We start from the raw sequence: 13,982 nt of genomic DNA, 5'->3' as shown, positions 1-13,982 counted from the left end.
GAAAGGCCAAAATAACATTTAAAAAATAATGATGTAGATTTGATAAGATAAAAAAAGTACATTAGCAGTGTCTAACCTGTAAAGCTAGTGATTTAAATGTGATAAAACAACACACGTTTTCATTTTTTTCTCTGCTTTATTAGTTAAAATCGAGAAGGGATCATTATGTATACAAAGGTGCAGAGAAAAAAGTTTATCTCCTAACTAATAAATGAGCCAATTAACCAACTAATAAAATGATCAGAGGGCCAGAATGAGGTTGTTAAAGGGCCACATTCAGCCCAGGGGCCACCAGTTCAGTATGTCTGTAGGCTGTTTGTTGTTATGACTGTGTCATGACCCTTCATGTCCTCTAGGAGGCAGACGTCTTTCTAAAATGCATCTGCTCTCCACCGTGAATCCCACGAAGAAGATGACAGAGAAACAAGACAGTTGACAACTTGTCTTCGGACAGAAAACACTTAGGAGACCTGTACAAAACCTAAATAAGACTGCCAAGTTACTCACAAACATGCTCAGCCTGGAGACTTTTGAGACTCGGATATCTGCTGTGATGGACACTCTGGTGACGGCGGCGGTGACGGAGCTCAGCACGCTTCTGGATAAGTGCTCGGCTAACGCCATGGCCGCTCAGCACCGCTCTGCTCCGGCTCCGGTAACTCCTGTGAAGACCGAGGAGGAGGAGAGCGACGCGACTCCACCGGAGGGGAGACGGCAGTTTAATGAAGCCATAACGGTAACACACACACACCGACACACACACTGTTGTCAAGCGCGAGAACGGCCACTTAGCTAACTAGCTAACTAGTTGTGCAGCTAATACAAACTGCCTCACTTCAAAGTAAGTGAGAAACCGCTGTTTATTCTCGTCTGTTTGGCTTATTACGGCACTACTCTACCCATGAGCCTTGTCGGTTGTTACCATGGAGATGACGCCAGCGGAAGACAGCAGTGCAAGTGCAGAGGACTTCTGTGCAACAACAAACATTTGCTCAAACTAACTTTTATTCAGTTTTTTAAAGACAAAACATGTTGTTAACTTTTCAGTTTTTTGGTGTCAAGGTTCTCGGACTGTAGGTATTTTCTCTAGCAATTAACCCGTTGTTATGTCTTTGTTTACAATGCCTGAAAATCGTGACAAAATCTCTATAACATGTCCCCAGAGTGAAACCTTCAAATAGCCCTTTTTGTCCAAACAACATCCCAAATCACAGATATTCCTTAAATGATGATACAAACAGGAGTGAAGCAGCACATACTCATATTTTAGGAGCTTGAAACTCTAACTCTAAACATGTCCTCTTCAATAAATCCCCTAAATCATGATGTGTTTATTATAATTGTGAAGATTATTGTATGGCTACTCAACAAATCAGCTCACTGACTTAATTGTTTAAACATATATAACTAACCACTCTTGTTGCTCTTCATTCTGTCTCACCCATATCTTCACAGAATCAGTTTGCATCCCTCATGGCAGCGTGGTCCAAAGGTGCTGTAGAGAAAATGCTGATGATTTTGAAAGTGTCCTTGTGTGAAGCTGAGGATGTTCCTGCTGCAGAGCAGAGGCTGAGTTACAAGAGGAAACAGATGAGAGTGAAGCCAAAAGCAGAACAAGTGGTCGGGCCCAAAAAGCGTAAGTCAGTTGACGGCTTTTTATGTTCACACACTGGCATTTTTTTGTATATTAAAATCAAGGTTTTATGATCATGTTAAATTACAGAATCATCGTCCAGGAGCTCTCGTCAGAAGAGGAAAAAAATCGAGGATGACCGTATGTATTGTCGAGGTATTCAGTCAGCTAATATGATTTCTTCATTAATATCAACAAAATTAACCAATCAAAAAGCTCAGGGTTCTCAATTACTCTGACTCGTAAAAAGGCTACTTAGTAAAACACATTTCTGCTTTCATAATCACAGTAATAATGATGTCACACCACTGTCCATGGTGAAGATTAGGGGAGGGAATTTTTGGGCACCTCTCCATTCAACTTGATTTTGAGTAATTTCAAGTCATGATGTGATTATTTAACGATCTATTGATGCATCTTGACGCATCACTTGCTACTTACAAAACACATCGTATATCTAATGATCACTAATTAAAATAAACTGATGAATTTACTTTTATTATCTTTGCTCATGCTCAGCCACCCTCACCAAAACTCAACAAGTAGTCTACCATCGAGCAAACAAACAGCGCGCATGCTTATGTTGTTTGTTTTACCATCTGAACGTAGAGTCTTACAAAATTGCTACAGGTGATCATAATGATGAGAATTGGTTTTAAAGTTTCCGATTATTGACATTTCTGCCCTGAGATATAATCCTTTTAGTGGGAATAGCGATGCATCTAAATTATTTTTCCTCCACCCGTCGCCGAGATCTACCCTCATTCTGTATTCCATTTATAAACAGTTGGCAGAACAGATGTCCTGCCTGGCAGTAATTCTCATTGGACAGTCTCTCATCTGTTAAGCACCATGTTTCAGACCAACACATTGTAGCTAGGAGGCATGCACAACTTTCTCATCTTTGTTGTAAGATATCTCTGCTGTGCTTTAATGCAGGGGTTTTACAGTTTTTGCAGGACGCTGTGAGCCCCAACTCAGACAAAAATGAGACAACTTTAAGAGAATATATCTATATCTTTATGAGGGATTCACTGAAAGTGATTTCATGTTTTGTGTTTTTAGAGGAGCAACATACTGAAGAACCAGCAGCAGCAGCAGCTGACTTAAAAATAGTCATCATACCTGGTAACTACTGGCTTTTTAAATTTTTTTTACAAAACTGTTTTTTTTTACAAACCAAATAATGAGTTCACACACAATCCTGTGTGTGAACTGATTATTTTCCTCCTTTTCCCCCCTCTAAGCCAGGATGTCTCTTTAGATACATTATCCATTTTACAAGAGAGTCCCAGACAAAATAGCAGTGTGGAGTAGTAAGCATGTCTGTTTACTTTACAACATTCACATAATTTGCAAGCACAACAAGACAGGGCCTATGAGGCTTAAATGAAAAAGTCTGACTATTTCACACATTCTTTATAAAACATGTTTTGAATGAGGTGTCTAAATGCTTCATATATTAACTGAGGTTTTTGTAAATCGGACATATTCAGCTGGTGGCCCATTGGCTGAATGTGGCACTTAAATAAACTCACTCCGGTCTCTTTAAACATTTTGTTAGTAGTAGGCTAATTAGCCTTATAAAAGTAGTTCAATAGGCCTGCTGTAAATTATTCCAAGTCCAGGGTCCTTAGTACAAATATGCAGTCTTGCAGAGTTGCATGCATACATTATACTGGAACTGTTTTTGCCTTTTCTGGTTGTTGCTGCTCTCTTTAAAGTCACACTGAAAACTAAATCTTCTGTCGTTTTTGTAGTTAATTGTTGTGTTCCACACTGAACCACTGTTGCCTCCTGAAAAACAAAATCTCTTACTTACTCCATTGCTGTGTGTCAGCAATGTAAAAAAAGTGAAGTCAGTGAAGAGGTTGTAAATTGCAAAGGTTTCTTATCCTTTACCATAATCAAACGTGTTTCTTCATTATTTCAATCTAGTTTTTCTTAATGAGCAAAAGAAAACTAAAATTACATTTAAATTTATTGTGAGTGGCTGAGTTTGTCTGGGTTAGTTATGTAAACCACACTTTGTTAGAAATCTCCTAATGAATTCTATTTTGTTTCAGCTGATGCAGCCACACATGAGACTAACTCTGGATCCCCATCTGAAACTGAAGCTCTGGCCTCTGATGTAAGTGAGGAAGACGTCGTCCAGGAGGATGCAGACACATCCAAGATTAAAAAGAAGAAGACCACAGGGCCATTCAAATGTCCTTCTTGTGACAAATCCTTTGCTCTGAAGTGTTTGATGGACAGACACTACCTGACTCACTCCAAACCTCACCTTTGCTCCGAGTGTGGCAAACGTTTCTCTGGACTGCGGGGGCTCACCGCACATTCAAGGCGTCACACCGGAGAGAAGCTTTACAAATGCTCAGACTGTGGGACAGAGTTTGCTTACAAGTCTACATTCAAAAGACACATGCGCCAGCACAGCCTGAAGAAACCGATCACTCATGTGTGCACGCTGTGTGAGAATCAGTTCACCGGGCTGCTGCCACTTCAGCGGCACAGGTGCTGCGCCTTAAAGAAGACGTTTGTCTGCTCGCTTTGCCCAGAGACCTTTGAGTGCAGACAGAGTTTGGCTGATCACGAGAATCTACATTCCGGAGAGAAAGATTTTGTCTGCGAAATGTGCGGGGAGAGTTTCTTCTCGTCCTTGTCCCTGGCCACTCACCGGGTGACTCACATGCAAAAGGAAAACTGCTGCGACGTTCTCGGCTTCGGTTCCAGCGACTCGAGCGTCCTCAAAAATCACATGAGCAAACACACCGGAGAAAAACTTTTCTCCTGCGAGGTTTGCGGTAAAGGTTGTAGTCACCGGAGCGCTCTGAAACACCACATGCTGACCCACACGGGAGAGAGGCCGTACATCTGCGAGACCTGCGGCAAGCGCTGCGGCCACGCCAGCGCGCTTCAGAACCACATGAGGATCCACACCGGGAAGAAACGCGGGCAGAAGCCGGTCTGCGACGTGTGCGGCAAAAAATTCCGCTGCATGGTCAATCTCAAATATCACATGAGCGTCCACACAGGGGAGAGGCCTTACGCCTGCGATCAGTGTGAGAAGAAGTTCAGCAACCCCAGCAATCTGAAGTTACACATGATGATTCACTCAGGGAAGAAGATGTACGGCTGCAACATCTGCGGCAAGAGGTTCACCCAGTCCACCAGCCTGAAGGTGCACAGACGGATCCACACAGGAGAGAGACCGTACCGGTGTATGGTCTGTGGGAAAGGATTCATGTACTGCAGCGAGTTTAGGAAGCATGAGAGGAGTCACCTGCCAGATGAACATGAACCATCTGAAAAAACTGCAGTCAAAATCTAAAACATTTTGGCTTCTTACCGTCATTTTCTGCACGATAACATACCGTTCACTAGAGACTGGGCGGGGCAATGTGAAGAACACTGTGAGATGATACAGATTTTTCAAGTCTGTATATACAGAGTTGTCAACTCCTCTAATATCCCTGGCTGTATGAGACCTCTGCAGCCTTTGTTGCAAGTATAAAATTCATTAGATTTACCAAAAACAATAGAAACTTTGCACATCTGGTTATATTCTCTAAACAATGGTTTCTCACTCGAAATTCTATATCACATTTTGGACCCTGGCTGTAGAGATTTGCTCCCAGTTTGACACAAGAATATACTGAGGTCCAACATTAAAGATGGGCGATCAGTAGGGTTTGGTACTGCTAACATTTGAAGCGATGCGGTAACGATACTGGTACCTGAAATTCAGTACTGGTACCCAACGGTACCTTTTTTCAGTACTTACCTCTCTCTATAGTAACAAAAATGTAATATCAGTTGTAAAATATAAGAAGCCAACAAAAACAAAAAAATCAAATCCGGTGCAACACTGACATTTCCTTGACAGAGGAAGCTGTCAAAGACCTGGAAGTGGCTGGACAGACTGTTTTTACTCTGTGCACTTTACTCAACCTGGAAAACTGGACTACAGTGTAGAAACTGATGGAATATCAGCATGTATATAAAAATATACCTAACTTTCAAAAGGAACATTACTGGAACTGTAAAGGATAGCAATATGCCCTTGCGTTGTCTCGTCAGCCTTATCCAAAGTAGAAGAAGCAGCACCCGCTTTGTCTGTTATATTGTTGTAGCCTTCACTGTAGCACTGCTTGAATACTATAATAATTGCCAGTAAATACTATGCAATGCATGAACTGTTGGTTTCATATTAAGGTGTCAGAAAAAAATCTCACATACTGTTTTAACAAACTAAACACCATGTTGGTGTCAAATTTTGGACACAGGCAGTAGCTGAGTTTTGGCTAATGCTAGAAAAAATGCTAAGATAATATCAACCAAGACAGTGGAAAAGCCCAGTTATCTCCAGTAACAACTTCTCCACCTGCTAATTATTTACCTCAAAATGTCAATGAAGTTTTCGATGCCTCACTTTTAGCTGTTTGTGAAGGCTTACCTGTCCATTAACACTGTCCACGCTTCTGCTTTTAAACTGTTTGAGCAGGTGTTTCCTCAGTTTAGACGTGTTGCCTTGGTCAGCTTTGTGTTCGACATTACAGATATTGTAGCGAGTGCTGGCCTGACTCACTGTGACTTGTTGCAGGGATGATGTCTTGCCCTTTCTCTTCCTTTCTAAAGATACCCTTGACATGACCGACTTCGGTACCCAACCCTAGTGGCGAGGCCTGGCTCACAGTCTGTGTTCCAGTTCATCCCACGTGTTGGATGGGGTTCAGGTGCATGGGGGTTATTGTCATGTTAGAACAGGAAATTGTCTTTCCCAAACTTTTGCCACAAAGTTGGAAGCATCCGTTTGTCAAAAAATTTGACTGTATGCCAAAACACACCTTTCTAGAGTCTAGAGTGTCCACTTACTTTTGTCAATATTGTTCATAACAAGACAGAATATTTTATTCATATCACCAACTCCTAACTGGAGACTTCTGAAGGTTTTTGACAACAGTTGAGAAGACTTCAAAACTATTTTGTTGCCGCAGTCTGTTACAAAAAAAATGACAAAGTTAGACTTGTTGAAGCAATAAAGCTTCCCCCTGACAAACATTCTGGTCAATATTTTGTGGATTCATTTATAGGTTAACTTGAATGCCTACAAAGTATGAACAAAGTAATCACTGGGTTCAATCTGACTTCTCTAAAGTTGTTTGCATGTCTTTACAGCTAGTTACCCACTACTTCTTTAAGTTGTGCTCGCTTACAGTTAAATGTTTCTGTTATTTCCACTTGATTGGTTTTATTGTAATCACACAAATTACTTACATGTGGGTAATTTCCTTTGTCATTAAACAAAGGAAGGGGAGGAGGGGGGTAAATGAGGTCAATAAAGAAAACAGAAAACCTAAGCTAATTAACACTTCCTGCGTCTCGAGACCTTGTATAAAAGTAGAGATGCAGTTACATAGAACAACGCCAGGATTTTTGGCACAAGCTGCAGTCACAAATACAGCTCAGCTTGTTGACATGTTATGAGGAGCAGTAGCTAAATTTATATTGGATGGATATCACAGAATGAAAGTAATTAAGACCGAAGCACAAAGGGCATGTGTTGATTATGATACTGAGCTCCGAGGCAAACCAGTCACGTATCTGAGTCATTTTAAATGTATCATGAGAAGTGAGTGACCAGTTTTACTGTACAATATCTGTTCGGTCCATCGCAGTGTGGTGTACAGCGCTGCACCTGAAGTGCACTAAAAATACACTCCTTGATTAATTACTGTTCCAGCCCTTTAATCCTCAGATTTCCTCCCAACACAGTCGAGAGTTCACAGTTGGGAATAAAACACATTACCACTGAGCTGAGAGGAAATAGTGGGATTTAAGAGAATAGTGTTACATATTTGCAAATATGCTGATTTGCAGCCAGTTAGCTTTTCTTTAACCTGAGTACAGTTAACAGGAGGAAACATCTATACTGGCTCTCACCAAAGGTAATTAATTCTATCTCCTGTTCTCCTCCCTAAAGATCACTAATTAATATGCTATATCTCACCTGTTTAATCCAAGAGCTTTAACACTGTAGAAGTCAAAGCACCCGGCCCAGAAATAGTCCAGCACATAACCCTCCTTTTTTGCTAAGCTAAGCAAACCATCTCCTAGCTCCATCTCATGAAACTCTTCACAAGAAAGAGAATGAGTTTATTTCTCAAGATGTTAAACTATTCTTCTGACTTAATATTTACTGTTAGGATTTTATTCAAAGTAGAAAAGAGAAGTGAAAAATACAGTTTGTTAAGAATTAGAATATTACTTGATACAGATAAAAACTGATTAAAGTCAATTCTAGTCTTGAGTACAGTATATATAGTCTAGATTCTTCTGCCATTGTTTAGGTCCACTCAGACCTTTTACGAAAAAAGTCAACTTCATTAAATACAAACTCTGAGTGATCACATCCATCCAACTCCTCCAGGAGAACACCTCGTTCCACAGCATCCTTGTGGAGATCACAAGACAAATCTTTGGAGCGTTAAAAATGATTGTGCTGTAATGAGGAAGACACTTGAGGAAGGCTCTGGAGCAGCTCATTAGACAGTGTTTCCTAAACGTCTTCATCGAAACACAGAAAAAAATATTTTGTCATGTTAAGGCCTGATAATCTTTTCATATTTAATAACCTGATGATGATCATGGACAACATATAATTCACTTTTTTCCATCAGACATTGTTAATTCAGGTGAATCCAACTTAAACTTTAAAACTAACATGTCTTCTGTGAAGTCCTCCACTAGGTGGTGCTAGAGGATCAACATACATGAAACTGCAGCATTAACGTTAAGCCCAACGCCCAGGATGACACCACAGAGATATACAGTACACTATCAGCAGCTATGCACGCAGACAGTCATCCTTTATTTTGAATTTATTTTGGGGAAATATCTCTCTGAAGAATGTTCAAAACTTTTACTGCTGCAGACGTCATTTTTCGAGAGGCGAGATTTGGGAGATTTGAGTTGAAGAATTGTCGTCTGTGTTTTGAATTTATAGGTATTATGTTTGTTTCATTACTTTTTTCAAGTTAACTTTTAAAAATCCCCAAATTTTCCCAGCTTTTCAAGTTGAAACTAAAGAAAACAAAGATACATTTAATACCAAAAAAAAAACAAAACAAGAAGTAAGGAAGGAAATACACGAAAACTGACATATTTTTTAAAATCAATCAAGACTGATGACTTAAAAAACAGCATTTTGAAAGGACCCTTGAAACTGGATTGGACGTGATCAATAGTCGTCACCTGTCTGTCTCCAAAAAGTTGCTGTATGAAGAAATAAAGTCAATTTCAGTCGTAGGAAACTGAAAACCTTTGTCCTCACGTAAACTCGCTCTCCGAAGAGCTCAGTGTTGCTCGCGGCAGTGCCAGCGGTACCCCTGTGTGTGTACGTCTCATGCTGCACTAAGCAGGTCACACACTTCTAATACCAGTTTATTGCATTTAGTATAACCTTTAGGCCAGCTGTGCTTAATGCTGCTAAGAATTCAGTGTTTTCACAGAGATTAAACTCCCACTGACACTGAGGTGAAGCTCTCTTTGCAGGAAGTTTGTTAAAAAATAACTCTGCAAGTCAAACACACACACACACACACATACACAAACACACTTTTAGCTTTTCATTAGAACTGTACAAAAATAATCATGCAAGGACAGGATAGCAAATATAGAGGGCGAGAAAGCTTAGTTTGGCTTGTTACAGTGAATATATCTTCAATTTTTGAAAAGTATATAATAAAAAAACAATTTCCTCTTTTTTCCCCTCAAATGTAACATTAGTGTTGTCAGAGAGTCCTCTGTAATGTCTGATATCAGGTTAGATATTGGACAATCTTGCTGACAAACTGGCAGGAATGTCATTAATTTAGTGGCTGACCGTGTGTGTTCCTAATCCGTGCTTGTTGTCTTTTTATAAGAGTGTGCGGTGAATGGTACCGCTAGTTAGCCAAATAGTCATTAAAGCAGCAGATATGTCAAGCACATCAAAAAAATGTTGTGAATTTGGCAGGGATCATGATCCAACAGCCAAAATTTAATTAGCTTGAATTATTCAATTGATGTTTTTTTCCAGTGCTTCTGAAATAAAACAATCCTTAAGCTTAAGCCTTCAAAAAGAGGGATAGAGAAAAAAACAAAAGAATGTGTGCCAGGGTTAATCAAATGGCAGTTCGATTTGTTCCCCCTGGCAACGGGTAGCTCTGGAGCTGAAAGCTGGCATCAGATGTCTGGTCTGAGTTGCCGTTTTCAGTTGAAGCAGGAAGCTGTTTGCTTCTAAAAATCTCTAAAAGCTGAACTTTACCTGCCCATGAAGACAGTCAAACACAGTTAGCTACTAGCTGGTTAACATAGTGGAGAATTTAGCTGCTAAAGAGCCTGATAATTCACTCAGGAGTCGGTTGAAACTAAAAACACAGCTGAAAAGTGACACACAGCTCCAAATAAATGATAACAGAACTTAAAAGATGATTCACAGCTTTGTTTTCCGTTGGCCCCGACTGAAAAAGCCCAAACATGACGGATAAAAAGCTTTTGGTCATTTTCCTTAAAGTAAAGGTTTGCAAATGGTTTTGGTACCTTTACTTAAATTGTCAAACAGCACCCAATCTTTAGGTTGGAGACGTGGGTACAGTGTTCACCCTGTTCACCCTGTTCATTCCAACAAAAGCTTTTTATCTGGTGAAAACACCACTAATGTTTTCCGTCTTCCTCGGGCCTCTGTGGAACATGTGTTTTAGAGACTTCTTCTGGCTGAGCTGACTGACTTCCTGCTGGCTCCTTGCACACATAAATGGCATGAAAATAATTCACTGATTTTATTGGCTTGGACTGAATTTTATTTGATTAAGAGCGATTGTAACTTTCAGAGGCGTTTATTCATCATTTTATAGCCGTTCCTTTTATAATCATCCCGTATATGGTGAAGACTTTCCCGGCAAGCGTTTGTCACGTTGTCTGGCAGTACCAAATGGGCACTACGCCCATATCACCTCATGGCCCCTGACTGATCCTGGAGCCCTGATCCCTGTAATCAGCCATATTGATCAGTTTGCATACAGACAGAAGTTATTACTACTTAGAAGTTCACTTCAGAAACAGCAGCAGCGTTGATACCTTCAGGCGATCCCGCTGCCGCCTTGCCTGACTGACCTCCAGCAACTTTCATTTCTCGTCCACCGTGGCGCCCTGCGTGTTGTCTAGCTGTGATTAATGGAAGACAGTTTCAGGGGTCACTACCCTGACGGTCAACTGGAGCCGTGTGGTGACAGAGTGTCACTGACTGCAGAGTGATAAACTGTGGGGACGGAGAACAGGTAATCAGCATGCAGAGGTGCTTTCCTCCCGATCGTTCGATCCAAGGTCCAGATTTAGTCACAGTGGTAATCATAGCTTCACTGTCAGAGCTCCTGGACTCTGCAGGGACCTGTCTGTAGAGATCAGCTGCACCAACACCGTTTCTTCTTCAAAGACTCACTTCTACAAGTTAGTGTAGCCTTTTATGATAACTTTATTTTACTGTTACAGCTTATTTACTTCTACCAGACCACACTGTGATCTGTTGTCATCAACTTTTTCTATTTATGATTCTTTTAAAATTTCGACTTTTTTAGCTTCTTTGATAATTGTTTTCATTTACATTGTGAGGGTTAGGGTTAGATTTTCAAGAGGTTAACTGACAATACTGTATAAGTTGGATGGATGAATGAACAGATTGAGGGATGGATGGATAGACAGACAGTTGGATGGATGGATGGTAGGATGGCTAACGGGGTGGATGGGTGGATAGATGAACAGTAAATGGTAGGATTGGAAAAAGAACGAATGTATGTATGGATAATGAATGAATGAATTGATAGTGGGTGGATGGATGGATGAATGGATTGATGGCTGGCTCGATCCGGAGTATCTGGAGTGCTCTCACAGGCCACAGAACCAGATCAATGCGCGTCACCTGACTGGACATGTGACCGTGCGAGCAGAATGCGATCAATCAATTGTGGGGCCACAGCTCGGTGACATGATGACTCTGACCTTGGACAGCCACCATTAATTAAACTCTGTCGAGCTCTTTATCACTCACTGCTCCCTCTCATGTGGAAGGCCCATCAGTCAGCAGCAGCAGTCCGGCTGTCAGCAGTGAGCAGGATCATGTGAGTGTTCAGCCTGAGCTTACATTAAGTGCATTATGCCACGTTATCAGTCGTATGTGGGTCGAGTTGTACACAAGAGCTGGAGCTCAGAGCTGGGCTGGTGTCAGCGGTGATGTGAACTGAGCTCACACACATTAAATCAATGCTGAGTCTGCAGGACGTTAGAAATAAGTGCCATCGAAGTAATGATATTTTTTAAACATACTTAAATTGCTGTACTATTCTTATTATTCTTAATTTAGTCTTATTATAGCCTAAATATGCATTAAAGCTGTGTCTTGTGGGGACAAACGAACAAAAATACAATGAAAATAAACATTGGATGAGACAGATCAGATTGGATCAGATATAAGATGGAAAGAGCCAATATTAAGGGACTTGGATTATGATCAAGATGAAAACAAAACCACAACCTGCTTTTGATTGAGCCCTGTGACTTTCCAAAGATCAATGTTAGTATGTCTCTCTGGCTTAGGGGCCCCCTTAACCCTCTGGGGCCCCTTGGCCTGGGCCTGGTAAGCCTGTGCTGTAATCCATCCATGTATTTGAGTAAATACGTGTCATTGGTACGGTTTTAATTAAGTATCACAAATAATATAAAGTAAGGAAGGAAAGGAAAAGGGACACGTCATGCTTTCTCATTTGTTGAAAAGGAAAGAAAAGTAGGAGAAAGTAAAAAGAAAGAACTGATCAAACAGGAGAGAAAGAGAGAAAGAAAGCATGTTTTTGTCCCATTCAGTCACATTCGGTTTGTACCTGCCACCTATACAATTACACATCATCACAATACATATCTCATCTGTAAATGGTCATTTTATTGTTCAAACGTGTGTATACTTGCTTTATTGTCCCAAACCCAATGTGAAAATGATACTCCGAAAACGCCATCATAATCAGAAGCAGACCTAAGCGATGCAACATTTAACAAAGGCACACTGCAGTCTAGTGCAACCAAAGACTGAATGCCGGTGATGAAGTCGTCCAGAATCAATGGTTCTATAACAAATGTGCAGCGGCAGCAAATGATGCATTAATTTTTCCTGCGAGTCCTCTTGATGAAAGGAGGGTTCATTTTATTGACTGACAGAGAAAGGTCAGAGTGGGGGAACGGCACCCCCGGGCCTCCAAAGATGGAGTGATATTTCGTGTGAAGAAATCAAAACAAGGCATCTAAATGGAGCCAATGGGGAACGGAGACCCAGCTGCACTATTGACAGGAGGAGAAGAAGAAAAAAAAACCGAAGGAGCGCACTCAGAGACGAGAGTCACAGAGGGATCAAGTCTGACATTCTGCCTGTCATTTAGCTCATTTCCCACTTGGTTCATACTTCCCTCTACCTGTGAAAGACAGCTGAAGGGTTCATTTACAAAACAATTATCTTTATTTTGATATATTTTCCTAAATCTTGTTTTTTTTTAATTGTGCGCTCCAGGGACTATCAATCAAACTGGTATTTTAATAAATTGGTTTACTTTTCCTTATTATCGCTAATCGTGTTTTTTATTCATTCTGCAGTCGGAGGAATATCAATCCAACTGAGAATAGCTCTTATCTGAACCCTTCATTTCATCAGTCATTCAAGCAAACACATAAACATGATTTATGACTGACGGATCGTTACAGATAAAATGTTGAATTTTCAAAACTTGAGTCATTAAATATTTAAGAGAATTAAATATGTAGTGACTAGAATATGGCTACAAAACCTAACTCTAGGAACAATACAAACATCAGCATACTAAAATGCTTACGATGACAAAGCTAACATGTTGTTTGTGCTCACCATTTTAGTTTAGTGTGTTAGCATGCTAATATTCGCTAATTAGCACAAAACACAAAGCACAGCTGAGGCTGATGTTTGGTAGGTATTTGGTCGGCCGGTCCTCATCAGAAAAACAACCATACAGACGGACTGTGCTCAGCTTATTATGACCCATATTTGTGTTTATTGTGAGCAGGTGACTCTAGTGGCTGTAGAAATAATAATGGAAGCACAGAAGGAAGCCAGGTGACGTGAAAGAGCATCAAACACATACAGAATGTTGAACCTGCATATATCAGCTGCCTGTCATGTGTGAATACATGTGTGGAAAAGAGAAAGACAGACGTGTTTTGACAGTGTCCAAGACAACACAGCACAGTGTGTGTTCTGATGGCAGCAGTACGCTCCTTCCACATATCCACTTTTCTA

General features: G+C 40.6%; 1 protein-coding gene across 1 annotated transcript; it reads left to right on the top strand.

Moving 5' to 3' along the window:
* Positions 1–462: 462 nt before the first annotated feature.
* On the top strand, positions 463–6,683 carry LOC141005948 (uncharacterized). The gene is made up of 5 exons (XM_073478015.1): positions 463–736; positions 1,456–1,636; positions 1,724–1,789; positions 2,699–2,761; positions 3,700–6,683. Exons 1-5 carry the CDS (start codon positions 512–514, stop codon positions 4,962–4,964), a joined length of 1,800 nt encoding a protein of 599 aa, XP_073334116.1. The 5' UTR covers positions 463–511; the 3' UTR covers positions 4,965–6,683.
* Positions 6,684–13,982: the final 7,299 nt, after the last annotated feature.

The sequence above is a fragment of the Pagrus major genome, chromosome 12, assembly GCF_040436345.1.
Source record: "Pagrus major chromosome 12, Pma_NU_1.0".
Classification (NCBI taxonomy): domain Eukaryota; kingdom Metazoa; phylum Chordata; class Actinopteri; order Spariformes; family Sparidae; genus Pagrus; species Pagrus major.
The sequence above is the reverse complement of the archived record's forward strand: the minus strand, read 5'-3'. Positions and strand labels throughout refer to the sequence as shown.